Source organism: Podarcis erhardii, assembly GCF_964252035.2.
Source record: "Podarcis erhardii genome assembly, chromosome: 2".
In the NCBI taxonomy this organism is placed as follows: domain Eukaryota; kingdom Metazoa; phylum Chordata; class Lepidosauria; order Squamata; family Lacertidae; genus Podarcis; species Podarcis erhardii.
This window is the reverse complement of record NC_138498.1, coordinates 117,721,271-117,736,523: the sequence shown is the minus strand read 5'-3', so window position 1 is coordinate 117,736,523 and position 15,253 is coordinate 117,721,271. Positions and strand designations below refer to the sequence as shown.

The window sequence follows — 15,253 nt, the reverse complement described above, 5'->3', positions numbered from 1 at the left end:
TTGTTTATGTTGTAAAATCAATAAAAATTACTTTAAAAAAAAAAAAAAACAACAACAAGGGATGTCACGGTGTTCAGTTTTTGTCTTTTTTTCAATTGCCATGCTAGCAGTTTCCCGCATTTATCTGCTGATTCAAAGGTCTTTTGTTTCATCTGTCTTATTTTCCATTCTATTTCCTGATTCATCAGTTCCATATATTGCATCTGATAGTATTTTATTTCTCTCAAAATTTGTTGTGACTTTGGATTAGATCTCAATTTTTTCTCTGCTTCTTTCATCTTATCTAGTATTTTCTCTTCCTTCTCCTTTTGCCTTTTCTGAGAACTCTGCAACCAATCAGAGGGAAACAATGCTGCTGGCACCAATCAAAGGCTGGCCCCCTTCCTCCGCAGGGCGGGGGAGAAGCCAGAAGGGAGGGAGGAGGCGCCGCCGTCAGGAAGAGGAAACGAGAGAGAAATGGTGCAGCCCAAACTATATGAATCAGAACCATGAGGCGATTTCTGGACCTTCCGTGGGCCGGATCCAGAACCCATTCGGGCCGGAACCAGCCCGTGGCCCTTAGGTTGCTGACCTCTGTCCAGAGACTTCACAACCATCTTCACTTCCTAGGAACTCTGGGAACTGTAGTTCTGGGAGGAACCTCTCAGAGGTTTCTGAGCCTCCTCAGCCAACTACAATTCCCAGAAAAGCTCGACCAAGGCCTTTAGCCACAGCCCTGACCAAATAACGGAGCTCTCTCTTCTCTCCCTCTCCACCTCCCACATTCACAACAAATCAGTCTCCCACTCCTCAGTCCCTTTCACTAACCTCCCCTAGCCCTAATTCTTCCACATTCATTTAAAACATTTCTGTGAACTAAGGAACACAAAAAACACCCTCACTGGTCACCTTCCACAGGTCAAAAGCCAATGCAGAAAATATTTAATAAAAACAGCTCTAAACAGGTACACAAGAGCACAGAAAAAAGGAGATGAGTTTCAAAAGCAATACCAAATGAACATTTAACACAGGGACCTTTCATTCAGCTGGAAAATGCTATCAGTAAAAAAGGTTTTCAATGGGTTATGCAAAGTTCAAGTAATGAGCGCCTGGAATACTGATCTACAAGACAAGGGCAGCCCATCATTTTGGCAGTGAAAGGCGGACCTGAAAACTAAACAGATTCAACACACACCTTGAGCATTCCAGATTCACACTCCCTCCCTGTTTATCTAGGAAAAAGTTGCCACTTATTTTGTACATTTAGTATATATGACCTTCATTACTTTTATACATACATATGTGTATACAAATTTAAGTACAAACACTAAAACATCATTCCATGCATTTACATCTGATTTCCCCCTTTATGAGTTTCTTGGTGTAAGTAGTGAACCCTGAGTGGAAAACTCCATACATTTATATCATTTCCCTAGTGTGAATTTGCTAATGAATATTAAGGTCTCCACTCCCTCTGAAGTCCTTTCCACATTCAATAAACTCGTAGTTTTCATTGTGTGTGAGTTAGCTGATGTCTTCTAAGGTGTCCACTTTGACTGAAGCTCTTTCCACACCGCATACATTTAAATGGTTTCTCTCCCATGTGAGTTCGTTGATGTATTCTAAGTGTTCCACTACGACTGAAGCTCTTTCCACATTCAATACATTTAAATGGTTTCTCCCCTGTGTGAGTTCGTTGATGTCTTCTAAGATTTTCACTTCTACTGAAGCTCTTTCCACATTCAATACATTTAAATGGTTTCTCCCCCGTGTGAATTTGTTCATGTACTTTAAGTGCTCCGTTATGAAAGAAGCTCTTTCCACACTGCATACATTTAAATGGTTTCTCTCCCGTGTGAGTTCGTTGATGTATTCTAAGTGTTTCACTACGACTGAAACTATTTCCACATTCAATACATTTAAATGGTTTTTCTCCTGTGTGAGTTCCTTGATGTATTCTAAGGTGTCCATTTTGAATGAAGCTCTTTCCACATTCAATACATTTAAATGGTTTTTCTCCTGTGTGAGTTCCTTGATGTATTCTAAGGTGTCCATTTTGAATGAAGCTCTTTCCACATTCAATACATTTAAATGGTTTTTCTCCTGTGTGAGTTCGTTGGTGTATTCTTAGTGCATCATTTCGACTGAAGCTCTTTCCACATTCAATACATTTAAATGGTTTCTCCCCCGTATGAGTTCGTTGATGTATTCTAAGTGTTCCACTTTTGCTGAAACTCTTTCCACATTCAATACATTTAAAAGGTTTCTTCCCCGTGTGAGTTCGTTGGTGTATTCTTAGTGCATCATTTTGACTGAAGCTCTTTCCACATTCAATACATTTAAATGGTTTCTCCCCTGTGTGAGTTCGTTGGTGTATTCTAAGTTTTCCACTTCGACTGAAGCTCTTTCCACATTCCGTACATTCAAATAGTCTCTCTCCTTTGTGAGTTTGTTGTTGTATCCTCAATTTCTTTGTCCTTTCGCATAAATTCACAGGTGGCTCCATAGAATTCTGACTTTCATCTTCCTCACCTGTTTGGGAGTCTGGGAGGAAAGAGAATCCTGTTAGACTTTCAAGAAAGACAAAAAGGGAACTGAACACCTGTCAATTCCAGTCTGCACCTTCTCTCATTGTAACACCTTCATTCTCCACTATCCTCTCGAGGTTCCAAATTTTACGGAAGCTAATAATGGCAAGATAATGGCAAGAGCAATACATGATCACTCCATTCACACTTACTAAGGCATCTTCATTTTATAATACAGATCTATGCTGGAACTGGTTTATTAGACACATCTCTATTTCTCTTTCTCAAGTGAATGATCTCAGGCTAAAGTAACAGTATTTCCCTTGTGAAATAAATAAAACTTAAGTGCTACATGTAACTGTAAAAATATGGCACTATGTTGTAACTTAAGAAGAGCCTGCTGGATCAGGCAAAGGCCCACCTAGTCCAGCATCCTCTTCTCACAGAGGCCAACCAGATGCCTGTGGGAAACCGGCAAGCAGGACTGGAGCACAAGAGCCTTCTCTGCCTTCCTGTGCTTTCCAGAAACTAGTATTAAGAAGCATTATTGCCTAGACCGCGAGGGCAGAGCAGAGACGTCAGTCTTATCCTTTTTTTCAAGCTATCCAAGTTGCTGGCCATCACTGTCTCCTGTACGATAGATTCCATAAATGAACTATGCTTCTGTTTATTCATCTTTTGCAGCCCTTAAAGGCTGATAAATGTATTATTTCCTAAGCTTCTGTGGGCTGCAGTCTGACAAAGTGGACTCTTGACCAGGAAAGCTGGTGCCACTATAAACCTCTGAGTCTCTTTGTTGGCTTTGTGTACTTATTTTGAAATTTGCACCAAGGTTGTACCACAGTATCTCCATGGAAGCTTAGGGACGGACAAAATTACAGGGTGTCAGCTCCATGAATCTCAAGCCTCTCGTGGCTCCGCTGACAGAGCCTGAGAACGCAAGAGATGGGATTCAGTTGGAATGTGAAGCAGGGGAGGAGCAGCCAAGCTGCAGCAGGAGCAAAGAACAAAGAGCAGGGAGGGGGGGTGCCGACGGGGGGGGGGGACAGACTGTTATCTCCAATTTGAGGTCTGACACAGAGACCCTGGAAACAGCCTGTCCAAAAAATCGTAGGCTCGAGAGAATCTGCGAGAAGAGGGGAAACCCAGTCTGTAAGATTGGCAAGTTTACACAATTTGCTTATAATACCAGACACTCTTGGACTTTATATGCCCAATCCTAAGTGTAGAGCCTCCAGCCACAGGAATTGTGTATCATGATAATGGGTCCTTTGTCCCTTAACCCCACCAAACTGGGGAGGTGCATGCATTTATTGTGTTTTGGTGCTGGTGGAATGTATCATTCTGACTCTGTCTATAAAAAATAAAGGTAATAGAAACCACTTAAATACATTAATTATAAATAATTATGGGAAACATTTCCATTCCCCTTCACCCATTGTTCAGGATTGGTGTGCAACATCATTATCATCAATTATTCCTGCCATGGAAATAACACCTAAGATTTCAAAGCCTGGAGGAAGAAAATCTGCCCCCACTACTTTAGGAAAAGGATTCAAGAAACAAAAGAGCTGCTTCGGAGAAGGCCTCACCCGTTCCTTCTTCCTGTCAGGAACTTCCTTCCATTTGTCTCCTCTCCATCTTTTCCTCTTTCTCCCTCCACCATCCATCTATCCCTGTCCCCATCTCCTCTTTCCTGGAACTCACCAGATTTCTCCAAGGGTCCTGGGAGGGAATGCTCAGAGGTTGTGGGGAGGGATGCGGGAGACAGCCTGACCAGGTCAACCGTCCATCTTCCTCCTTCCATCCTGGCCAGGGTTGCAGGTTCAGTCTCAGCTAGGTTTGCAGGTTCAGCTTCCTGAGGAGCGCAGAAGCCAGAGCAAGTTGCAGCTTCCTGGGAGGGAGGGAAGAAGAAGCCAAGGGAGTCTGAGAGCCCCTGCAGGGATTCTCCTGCCCAAGACATTCTGCTGCCCTGGAGAAGCCCCAACTGGGCACCCCCTTCCCAAGAGCCTCCACCCATTTTCAAACACCTTTGGCAATTCCTTTCACCTGCCTGTCCTGCCTTCCTTCCTAAGGCTGGCATGGTGTGCACATTAGTGGCCTGAGAGGAGATCCCTTGGAACTTAAGAGTTAATCTGCAAAGGACTGCTCTGAATACATGGGTGGCCCTTGCATGGAGAAGGAAGCCCCTTGCTTGCATCTGGACCCCCTGGGAGAGGCGGTGGATCCGCCCACTGCTCCCTCTGCCCTCGCTGCCTCCTCCTCTGCCCTCCTGCCCTGCAAACACCCTTTGCTCTTGTTCCTCAGGGGAGAGAGGCAGAAAGAGCCTTCAAACCCATCCCTTTCCTCCTCTGCAGCCCAGTGAGAGGGGAAGGAACTGCAGTGCGTGGTTCACTGCAGATACACACATGGTAAACACTGGGATTGTGAATGAACACGTCCTCCGCCTTCCAGTGGGAGTGGGGGGGTTAAAAGCGGTGAGGAGACCCCCCCCTTCAGGTCCTTTTGGGAAACAGGAGTTTTGGCCAGGAGTAAACAACTTACATGGCAAGTTCACAAGAGAAGCACTTTGGAGCACTGCTTGCTCATACTGTGGGTGTTCTGTGTGTGTTTGAACCTAGAGGACAACATACACATTTACACCACGTGATTTCTTAAAGAGGGCACTTCTTTAAAACCTATTTTTACTGCTATTCTTTCCAATTCTATACTGCCCTTCCTCCAAAGATCACAGGGCAGCTTACAATAGAAAAACAAAGAGATGCATAGCAGAGTAGGAAATAAAAACGACAACCCTCCCCCACCCCCAATGCAGTTGTGAAGTCTATAGATTGTTTAATGAGCCAAACGCCTGGGAGAAGAGCAATGCTTTCACTTGGTGCCTAAGGGGTCTGCGTAAAAGGCGGATCTACACGGATCCTCATGGATCCTCCACTTTTTAAAAAATAATTCCAACGAATGCAATGTCAAATCACACCTAGAAGGCACGCCTACAAACTGGACTATAAAAAAGGTGGATCCAACACTTTGCCGCGCTGCAGCCCCACAAAAACATGGATCCGAGGCACGGATCCTCATGAATTCATATGATATTTATATTGAAACAAAATAAAAACACCATGCTACTGTAGACCACATCTTAGTCTGTAGGAGGAACCAAAAAAATCACGCATCCACTGTTTCGTAGTGCCGCAACGGCGCAAAAACATGGTTAAAAAACACGGATCCTCATGAATCCTAATGATTTTTGCACTAGATCAGCCCAAACTCACTGTCAAATTACACATCATGTCCAGGGGCACAGCATCCACCACAGAAATCACGGGTCCATGGCTTCCTGGCCATACCGTGGCCCAAAAACGTGGTTTTGAAGCACGGATCCTCATGGATCCTCATGCTTTTTGCATTGGGCCAACCGAAACTCACCGTCAAATCACACATAATGTCCGGAGGCACAGCTTACACCACAAAAAACTCGGATTCATGGCTTCCTGGCCACTCCATGGCCCAAAAACGTGGTTTCGAAGCACGGATCCTCATGGATCCTCACGATTTTTGCATTGGGCCAAACCAAATTCACTGTCAAATCATACATCATGTCCGAGGGCACAGCCTGCACCACAAAAATCATGGATCCACGGCTTCCTGGCCATACCATGGCCCAAAAACGTGGTTTTCAATCACGGATCCTCATGGATCCTCACACTTTTTGCACTAGATCAGCCCAAAGTCATCCGTCAAATCACACATGATTTCCAGGGGCACAGCTTACACCACACAAAACTCAGATCCACCGCTTCCTGGTCATACCACTGCCCAAAAATGTGGTTTTGAAGCACGGATCCTCATGGATCCTTATGCTTTTCACATTGGGCCAACCCAAACTCACTGTCAAATCACATATCATGGCCAGGGGCACAGCATCCACCACAAAAATCACGGATCCACGGCTTCCTGGCCATACGGTGGCCCAAAAACGTGGTTTTGAAGCACGGATCCTCGTGGATCCTCACGCTTTTTGCATTGGGCCAACCCAAACTCACTGTCAAATCACATATCATGTCCAGGGGCACATCCTGTACCACACAAAACTAGGATCCACGGCTTCCTGGTCATACCACAGCCCAAAAACGTGGTTCTGAAGCACGGATCCTCATGTATCCTCACACCTTTTGCACTAGATCAGCCCAAAGTCACAGTCAAATCACACATCATTCCCAGGGGCACAGCTTACACCACAAAAAACTTGGATCCACGGCTTCCTGGCCACTCCATGGCCCGAAAACGTGGTTTCGAAGCACGGATCCTCACGCTTTTTGCATTGGGCCAACCCAAACTCACTGTCAAATCACACATCATGTCCAGGGGCACAGCCTGCACCACAAAAGACTAGGATCCACGGTTATCTGGCAATGCCATGGCCCAAAAACGTGGTTTTGAAGGTCGGATCCTCACGGATCCTAACAATTTTTTCATTGGGCCAACCAAAACTCACCATCAAATCACATATCATAAGGAGGGGCACAGCCTACACCACAAAAAACTCGGATCCATGGTTATCTGGCAACGCCATGGCCCAAAAACGTGGTTCCGAAGCACGGATCCTCATGGATCCTCATTATTTTTGCACAAGATCAGCCCAAAGTCACCATCAGATCAAACATCATGTCCAGGGGCACAGCCTGCACCACACAAAACTAGGATCCACAGCTTCCTGGTCATACCACAGCCCAAAAACGTGGTTTTGAAGCACGGATCCTCATGGATCCTCACACTTTTCTCATTGGACCAACCCAAACTCACCGTCAAATCACACATCATGGCCAGGGGCACAGCCTGCACCACAAAAATCACGGATCCATGGCTTCCTGGCGACGCTGTGGACCAAAAACGTGGTTTTGAAGCACGGATCCTCACACTTTTTGCACTGGGCCACCCCTAAAGCACTGTCAAATCACACTTCATGCCATGGGCAAAGCCTGCACCACCAAAAATTCGGATCCACGGGTTCCTGGCCATACCGTGGCCCAAAAACGTGGTTTCGAAGCATGGATCCTCATGCATTTTCCAGTGGGCCAACCTAAACTCACCGTCAAATCACACATCATGGCCAGGGTCACAGCCTGCACCACAAAAATCATGAGTTGCACTACAAAAATCCCAAAAATGCACTGTTAATGTCACCACTGCAATATTATTATTAGAGCCGATAGGAGAATATATGACTACCGTATTTTACGCTCTATAGGACACACTTTTTCCCCTCCAAAAATTAAGGGGAAATGTGTGTGCGTCCTATGGAGCGAATGCAGGCTCCTTGGCTTCAGCGATAGCAACACGAAACCTCCGAAGCACAGAGGGAACGCTCCCTCCGCACTCCAGAGGCTACGCGTTGCTTTCGCTGAAGCCTGGAGAGCGAGAGGGGTCGGTGCGGGATAGCCGCCTGAAACCTTTGGAGCACAGCGCAAGTTCCCGCTGCGCTCCGAAGTCTTGTGGATAGGCGCCTGAAGCCTGGAGAATGAGAGGGGTTGGTGTACACAGATCCCTCTTGCTCTCCAGGCTTTGCTTCGCTGGAGAGGCGCTGCACAGTTTTTCCTCTCTGCGCAGCGCCCCTTCACAGTGAAGAACAGCACCTGGAAATTTTTGACGCTGCTAAACCTCAAGAATATCCAAGGCAGAGATTGTGATGATCTTACCTGTGAATGTAAATTATCAAACCAACTAGATGGAGCCCACCAAAGTAACCATGAAAAACAATTACCTGTCTTGCGTCAATTCAGCTACAAATGGTTTTGGGACAAAAGTTGGTTGCTTTGCGGGGGTGGTAATTATAAATGGAGGTTTAACTGCAAGTTTTCTTGCCAACAGATTTTGTCAGTGCAAACTTAGAAATAGGGGGTTTCCAACGTGGTGCCCATGGGCACCATGGTGCCTGCTGACAGCTTTCCTAGAGTCCACCACGTGTTTTTAGAAAAAGAACACGATTAGTGGTGAATTGTGCCCAGCATGACTTCAGATTGTTCATAGTACATTTGATTGACTGCAGGGGCATACGAAGGGGCAGCGGGGTGATGGTGCCCCGGGGTGCCATGCTGGGGGGAGAATGACAGTACGGTCGCTGTACTAGCTGCCGCTTGTGCGGCGTCCATGTGGGCTGCTGCTCTTGCGGCAACTGTACAGGCAGCCCCTCTCACAGCGACCGTATGGGCCATACGGGCAGCCTCTCTCCTGGCGACCATAGAGGCTGCCGCACGCGCGGTGTCCATACAGGCTGCCATGCATGCACAGTCCGTACAGGACTTGTTACCATATTATAGCTGCCACAAAATCTATCGGCATGCCACCAGAACCAGGGAAGCGTTGCCAGTTGCAGCTCACACAGTTGAAGTGAAATAAAAGACAGAAGAGTAGATCGGGAAGAAAGTTCCCCAGACTGCAGGAAAAGATAACAGTAGCTCCAGCATCTGATTCAGTGCAGGCTGCTGAGGGGTTTGACTCCTTAAGATCACCAACTGACTATGAGACACCTGGAAAGCACTCAGCCTCGGATGACCTCCACTCCAAAAAGTGGGAAAGAGGATTTAACAGTGACCAATATTGATTCTTTTGATAGCAGCCCCATATTCTCAACACAAAGTGAGAAGTGTTTGGACAAATCACTGATTTGTACATCAGTTCCCCCATGGCACAACTGTACCTTCCCCACACTCAGTCTACAAACCATGGGACTTGTGGGTTCAGTTGGCAACATCTGTGTGTATGACTATGACATAAACACACTGAAAGGATCAAACTGGATAAATGATTGCATAATAGATGCCTTTCTTGCCTCCAGGGTGATCATGGCCAAAGAGCTAGGTCACGATGGAACCATTTTCCCACTTACCGTACTTGCCACTTCATGCAGATATGTCAAAGATTGCCAGTGCAAGTTCTGAAGAACTGTTTGAGATTTGGAGTGCTAAGGAAAGATGTTTTGATTATTCCAGTAAATGACAGAGAAGTCCACTGGATACTGATAGTAATAATTTTTAAAAAGAAGACCATGCTCTATCTAGATTCCAAACATGGATTGAATCACTCTGTGATTGATGCAATAACATCCTTCTTAGCATGTCTGTATGAGATGGATTCAAAATATCCCTATAGTTTTGCAGCTGGTCATTTTTTGCACCAACTGATATACCCAGGCAAGGTAATTCCAGTGACTACGGTCCTTTCACATGTACCATTGCCCATCTGATTGCTTCTGCTGCCCAATTACAGTTCATACAAAAGGATATGGCTGCCATTAGACCCTGGATTGCAAAAGAAATAATACAGTACTGTGGGAAAACCTATTTTGAAGGACAAGACAAATATTTTCAAGTGGAAATTGATGCTGTTCCTCCCAAGAAGAGACAAATCTTGAACGAGAGTTACATTACTGTGTCTCGATCATGCCCAGAGGGATGGAAGGATACACTAACCTATTGCTCAGATATTTTACCTTCCTTGTTTGAACGCTGCCGGTCACTATGTTTCTTGAAGGAAGGGTGCAGGAGGCCCAGTGGTGACCTTACTATGGTTTACTGTGAAGGAAACTGCAAGGACTGGTACCACTGCTTTCGCATAGGCATTGATTCAAAAGATATTCCAGAGGTTTTCGTGTGTCCAGACTGTCAATCCACTGTGGCCAAATAGATTTTGAAACTGCGAACTGTCATATTCCATAGGTTGGTATAATACAGCAAAATCCAAACATATAGTTTTCATCATCGTGGCAGGGTTGGTCCTTTTCCATAGAATTCTTATTTATGGAGTTAGTTTTTATATCCTGCTTTTCTCTACTTGAAGGAGTCTCAAAGTGGCTAAAAATCTCCTTTCCCTTCCACCCCCACAACAGACACCTTATGTGGTAGGTGGGGCTGAGAGAGTTCAGAGACCTTGGGCCAGTCACACTGTTTAGGGCTTTAAAGATTAGCACCAAAACATTTAACCTGATTCGATACTCCACCTGGAGCCAATCCAGCTGATGAACAACCAACTGAATGTGGGCTCTCCACAAAGTCCAAGTAAGAACTCATGCATCTGCATTTTAGACCATATGGAGTTTCTGGAGCAGTCTCAAGGGTAGCCCTACATCTCTCTCTCTCTCTCTCTCTCTCACTCTCTATCACATTTATACCCTGCACTCCCCGGCTCAGGTGTACAGCAAGTTAAAGTAGTCTAGTCTGCATGTGACTACTGCATGGATCACCATGGGTAGGTTGGAAAGGGACAGGTACAGTACTGATTGCCTAACCTGACATAGATTCAAAAATTCCAGTTTGGCTACATTTGTGACCAATGCCTCCATAAAGACAGAAGCATCCAGGATCACAAAGGGACTCCTGATGGCAGCTACAGGTGACTATTGCGCCCCATGAAGAGCTGGGAGCTGGCAAACCGAACTGAAATCATTCTGGCCCAGCCATTGGGCGCCCATCTTTAATGGATAGAGATTAAGCCGACTCCATTTCCTCCATCCCAGCACACCCACCTAAAAATTGGCCAATATATCCAGGGTAGCATCTGACCAGGGCCATGAAGCAGTAGCTCCATGATGTTTGTGGTCAGATCTGTGGTTATGTACAATATATTTGAATAAAGGGTGAATTTGGGGTTCCCTGTCCATGAGGATCCATGCTTCAAAACCACGTTTTTGGGCCACGGTATGGCCAGGAAGCCGTGGATCCGTGATTTTTGTGGTGGATACTGTGCCCCTGGCCATGATGTTTGATCTGATGATGACTTTGGGCTGATCTTGTGCAAAAATCATGAGGATCCATGAGGATCCATGCTTCAAAACCATGTTTTTGGGCCACGGTATGGCCAGGAAGCCGTGGATCCGTGATTTTTGTGGTGGATACTGTGCCCATGGCCATGATGTTTGATCTGATGGAGACTTTGGGCTGATCTTGTGCAAAAATCATGAGGATCCATGAGGATCCATGCTTCGGAACCACGTTTTTGGGCCACGGTATGGCCAGGCAGGCGTGGATCCGTGATTTTTGTGGTGCAGGCTGTGGCCATGGCCATGATGTTTGATCTGATGGTGACTTTGGGCTGATCTTGTGCAAAAATCATGAGGATCCATGCTTTGGAACCACGTTTTTGGGCCACGGTATGGCCAGGCAGGCGTGGATCTGAGTTTTTTATGGTGCAGGCTGTGCCCATGGACATGATGTGTGATTTGACAGTGAATTTGGGGTGGCCCAATGCAAAAAGCGTTAGGATCCATGAGGATCTGTGGTTTGGAACCACGTTTTTCGACCACGGTATGGCCAGGAAGCCGTGGATCCATGATTTTTGTGTTGCATGCTGTGCCCCTGGCCATGATGTTTGATCTGATGATGACTTTGGGCTGATCTTGTGCAAAAATCATGAGGATCCATGAGGATCCATGCTTCAAAACCATGTTTTTGGGCCACGGTATGGCCAGGAAGCCATGGATCCGTGATTTTTGTGGTGGATGCTGTGCCCATGGCCATGATGTTTGATCTGATGGTGATTATGGGCTGGTCTTGTGCAAAACTCACGAGGATCCATGAGGATCCATGCTTCGGAACCACTTTTTGGGCCACGGTATGGCCAGGCAGGCATGAATCCAAGTTTTTTGTGGTGCAGGCAGTGCCCCTGGACATGATGTGTGATTTGACAGTGACTTTGGGCTGATCTAGTGCAAAAAGTGTGATGATCCATGAGGATCCGTGCTTCAAAACCACCTTTTTGGGCCACAGTATGGCCAGAAAGCCGTGGATCTGAGTTTTTTGTGGTGTAAGCTGTGCCCCTGGGAATGATGTGTGATTTGACGGTGAGTTTCGGTTGGCCCAATGCAAAAAGTGTGAGGATCCATAAGGATCCGTGCTTGAAAACCACGTTTTTGGGCCACGGTATGGCCAGGAAGCCGTGGATCCATTATTTTTGTGGTGCAGATTGTGCCCCTGGGAATGATGTGTGATTTGACGGTGAGTTTGTAGTGGCCCAATGCAAAAAGCGTGAAGATCCATGAGGATCCGTGGTTCGGAACCACGTTTTTGGGCCACGGTATGGCCAGGAAGCCGTGGATCCCTGATTTTTGTGTTGTATGCTGTGCTGCTGGCCGTGATGTTTGATCTGATGGTGACTTTGGGGTGATCTAGTGCAAAAATCATGAGGATCCATGCTTCAGAACCACGTTTTTGGGCCACGGTATGGCCAGGCAGGCGTGGATCCAAGTTTTTTGTGGTGTAGGCTGTGCCCCTCGTTATGATATGTGATTTGACGGTGAGTTTGGATTGGCCCGATGCAAAAAGCGTGAGGATCCATGAAGATCCGTGCTGCAAAACCATGTTTTTGGGCCACGGTTTCGCCAGGAAGCCGTGGATCCGTGATTTTTGTGGTGGATGCTCTGCTCATGGCCATGATCTTTCATCTGATGGTGACTTTGGACTGATCTAGTGGAAAAATCATGAGGATCCATGAGGATCCGTGTTTTTTAACCATGTTTTTGCACCCGTGCGCCCCCCGAAACAGTGGATGCGTGATTTTTTTGATGCTTTCTACAGAGTAAGACCTGGTCTACAGTATCATGGTGGTTTTATTTAATTTGAATGAAAAAATCATATGAATTCACGAGGATCCGTGTAGATCCGCCTTTTACCTTTTTCCGTGCCGGGGTAAGGAAGGAAGGAAGGAAGGAAGCCGGACACTGAGGCTGGGGTATAAATATTAAAATTAAAATTAATACTATTATTAAGGCGATCCTGGCCAGCAATGCCCACCCCTCTCCCCTTTCCCACCTCCTCGCCTGCAACTCCCTTTGCACCAGATCCCTGCAGGCTGAAGCTTCTCCCCCCCCCCCTCCCCTCCAGGCCCCCTTTAAGAGAACAGCTCCCTTCCCTCCCTTCTCTTCTCCCCGCCCGGATCTTGTGCAGGGCCGCCTCTCCCCGTCCCGGAGCTTCTCATCCTGGACCCCCTCGCAAGGCCCCTTCCCTCCTTCCCCGCCATTGCCTTTGCACTCACCCGACATCCCGGGCAGCGGGGGCGGGAATGGGAGCCCCCGCGTGGGAGGCAGGGAGTGAGGGCGCTTAATTAGGAGGCTTGATTAGGAAGAAGCCCCCTCCTCCGCCTCCGCACAACGCAGCCCCGCTTCCCGCCTCCTCCCCCCTTTGCAAGCCCCAATTTTATCTCTGCTGGTGAAGCCGGAAGTGGAGGCAACTCGGAGGAGGAAGGAGAAGTTTGTTTCCACGCTCAGTCTCTTGTCTGTTATTTGATAAATGGGGGGAGGAAAACCTTGTAGCACCCAAGCAAAGGGGAGACGAGGGAGGGAACGTGTGCATAGGGAATATAAGCTCATTCTTTGCCCCAGCTGGACTGTGCCTGCTTTGGCTCTCAGCTCTTGCAAGAATATATTGTCCTCACTGCTTCACCAGTTTTGCTCAGATTGCTTTTTAAGGAGGAAGTTCAAGGGTCTTGTTATAGGAAAATCCTTGGGCTCACCTGGATTACCAAACAAAGACGCCAGCCAGGAATATAGGAGCAAAACAGCAGCCAGGAGCCCTGATCTTTATTTTTAAAAAACTGTTGCAACAGGACTTCCACCCACCACCAGGAAGGAAGCCCAGAGCAAAGGATGGCTCCCACTTTGTTCAGTTTTACAGAGATACCCACAACACCCCTAAAATTACATCATGGATACATTACAAATTACATCACAAATTGGGAGGGTCTGGAGACAGAAACCTGAGCATCAGGGCTTGCCCCCCCCCCTTCCACTGACCTCCACCATACACTCATCAAGTGATGCAAAAGAGATATTTACATGTCCCTGTTTCCCAGCCATGTTAATCACACCCTTTTGTCTTGATCTGGGTTTGCTATTGTTTCTGGAATGGCTACCTGTCCCGCACTCAGGTATCAGGATGCCAGAGATTATATCACTCAGGCAGAGGGGCTGCTGAGTACATGGGCTCACACTTTAGAGATTATGGCTGCCCTCACTCATGTCCCAAGCTCCTCCCTTGGCAGCCATTTCCTTCCTGAAGAGAAGAACGTTGGAATGTGTAAATCCGACACTCAAGTTATTCTATATGAATTTCTGAAGATTTCCCAGTGAGCCAGTGCATAGATGCATTTATCAGGGAATTGTTATGTGCAGCAGAGGCCCTTTGAATAGGTAGGAAAAACTGTAATGAAGTGTTTTGTGGGGACATTTGCAGAAGTGATTGTGTTGATTTTGGTAGTCAGTGTGTGTGTGTGTAATTAAATTGTATTGATATAATTTGGAATGACTAATATGATAACGATTGGTTTGTTAAATGGAAACTTAATAAAAATTATTTTGTTAAAAAAAAATAGTCATGCTGGCCACATGACCCGGAAGCTGTACGCCAGCTCCCTCGGCCAGTAAAGCGAGATGAGCGCCGCAACCCCAGAGTTGGCCATAACTGGACCTAATGGTCAGGGGTCCCTTTACCTTTACCTTATTCCATTGTGATCCTGGATTTATCCCATGTCTCACCGAACTGTTGATATTGCCACATTTGAATTTACTGATATGTGGTGCGGCAAATTGGGGTGGGCGTGTTTTTAAATGTCGGGCATCTTTATAATTATTCAGTTCTACAAAGCTATAATGCCAGTTACAGATAGGTAGCCGTGTTGGTCTGCCATGGTCAAAACAAAACAAAATCCTTCCAGTAGCACCTTAAAGACCAACTAAGTTAGTTCTTGGTATGAGCTTT

At 46.5% G+C, this 15,253-nt stretch overlaps 1 protein-coding gene across 3 annotated transcripts; it reads right to left on the bottom strand.

Annotated features, from left to right (window-relative positions):
- Positions 1–884: 884 nt before the first annotated feature.
- On the bottom strand, positions 885–14,791 carry LOC309336880 (uncharacterized protein). Of its 3 annotated transcripts, none has more exons than XM_081853351.1 (3): positions 13,533–14,791; positions 4,215–4,401; positions 885–2,523 (listed from the first exon to the last, which is right to left on the bottom strand). In XM_081853351.1, exons 2-3 carry the CDS (start codon positions 4,312–4,314, stop codon positions 1,490–1,492), a joined length of 1,134 nt encoding a protein of 377 aa, XP_081709477.1. In that variant the 5' UTR covers positions 4,315–4,401; positions 13,533–14,791; the 3' UTR covers positions 885–1,489. The 3 variants fall into 3 exon arrangements, with proteins under 3 accessions (XP_081709477.1, XP_081709478.1, XP_081709476.1); XM_081853352.1 differs by having other exon boundaries at positions 4,215–4,365; XM_081853350.1 differs by lacking the exon at positions 13,533–14,791 and having other exon boundaries at positions 4,215–4,971.
- Between the last annotated feature and the right edge of the window lie 462 nt (positions 14,792–15,253).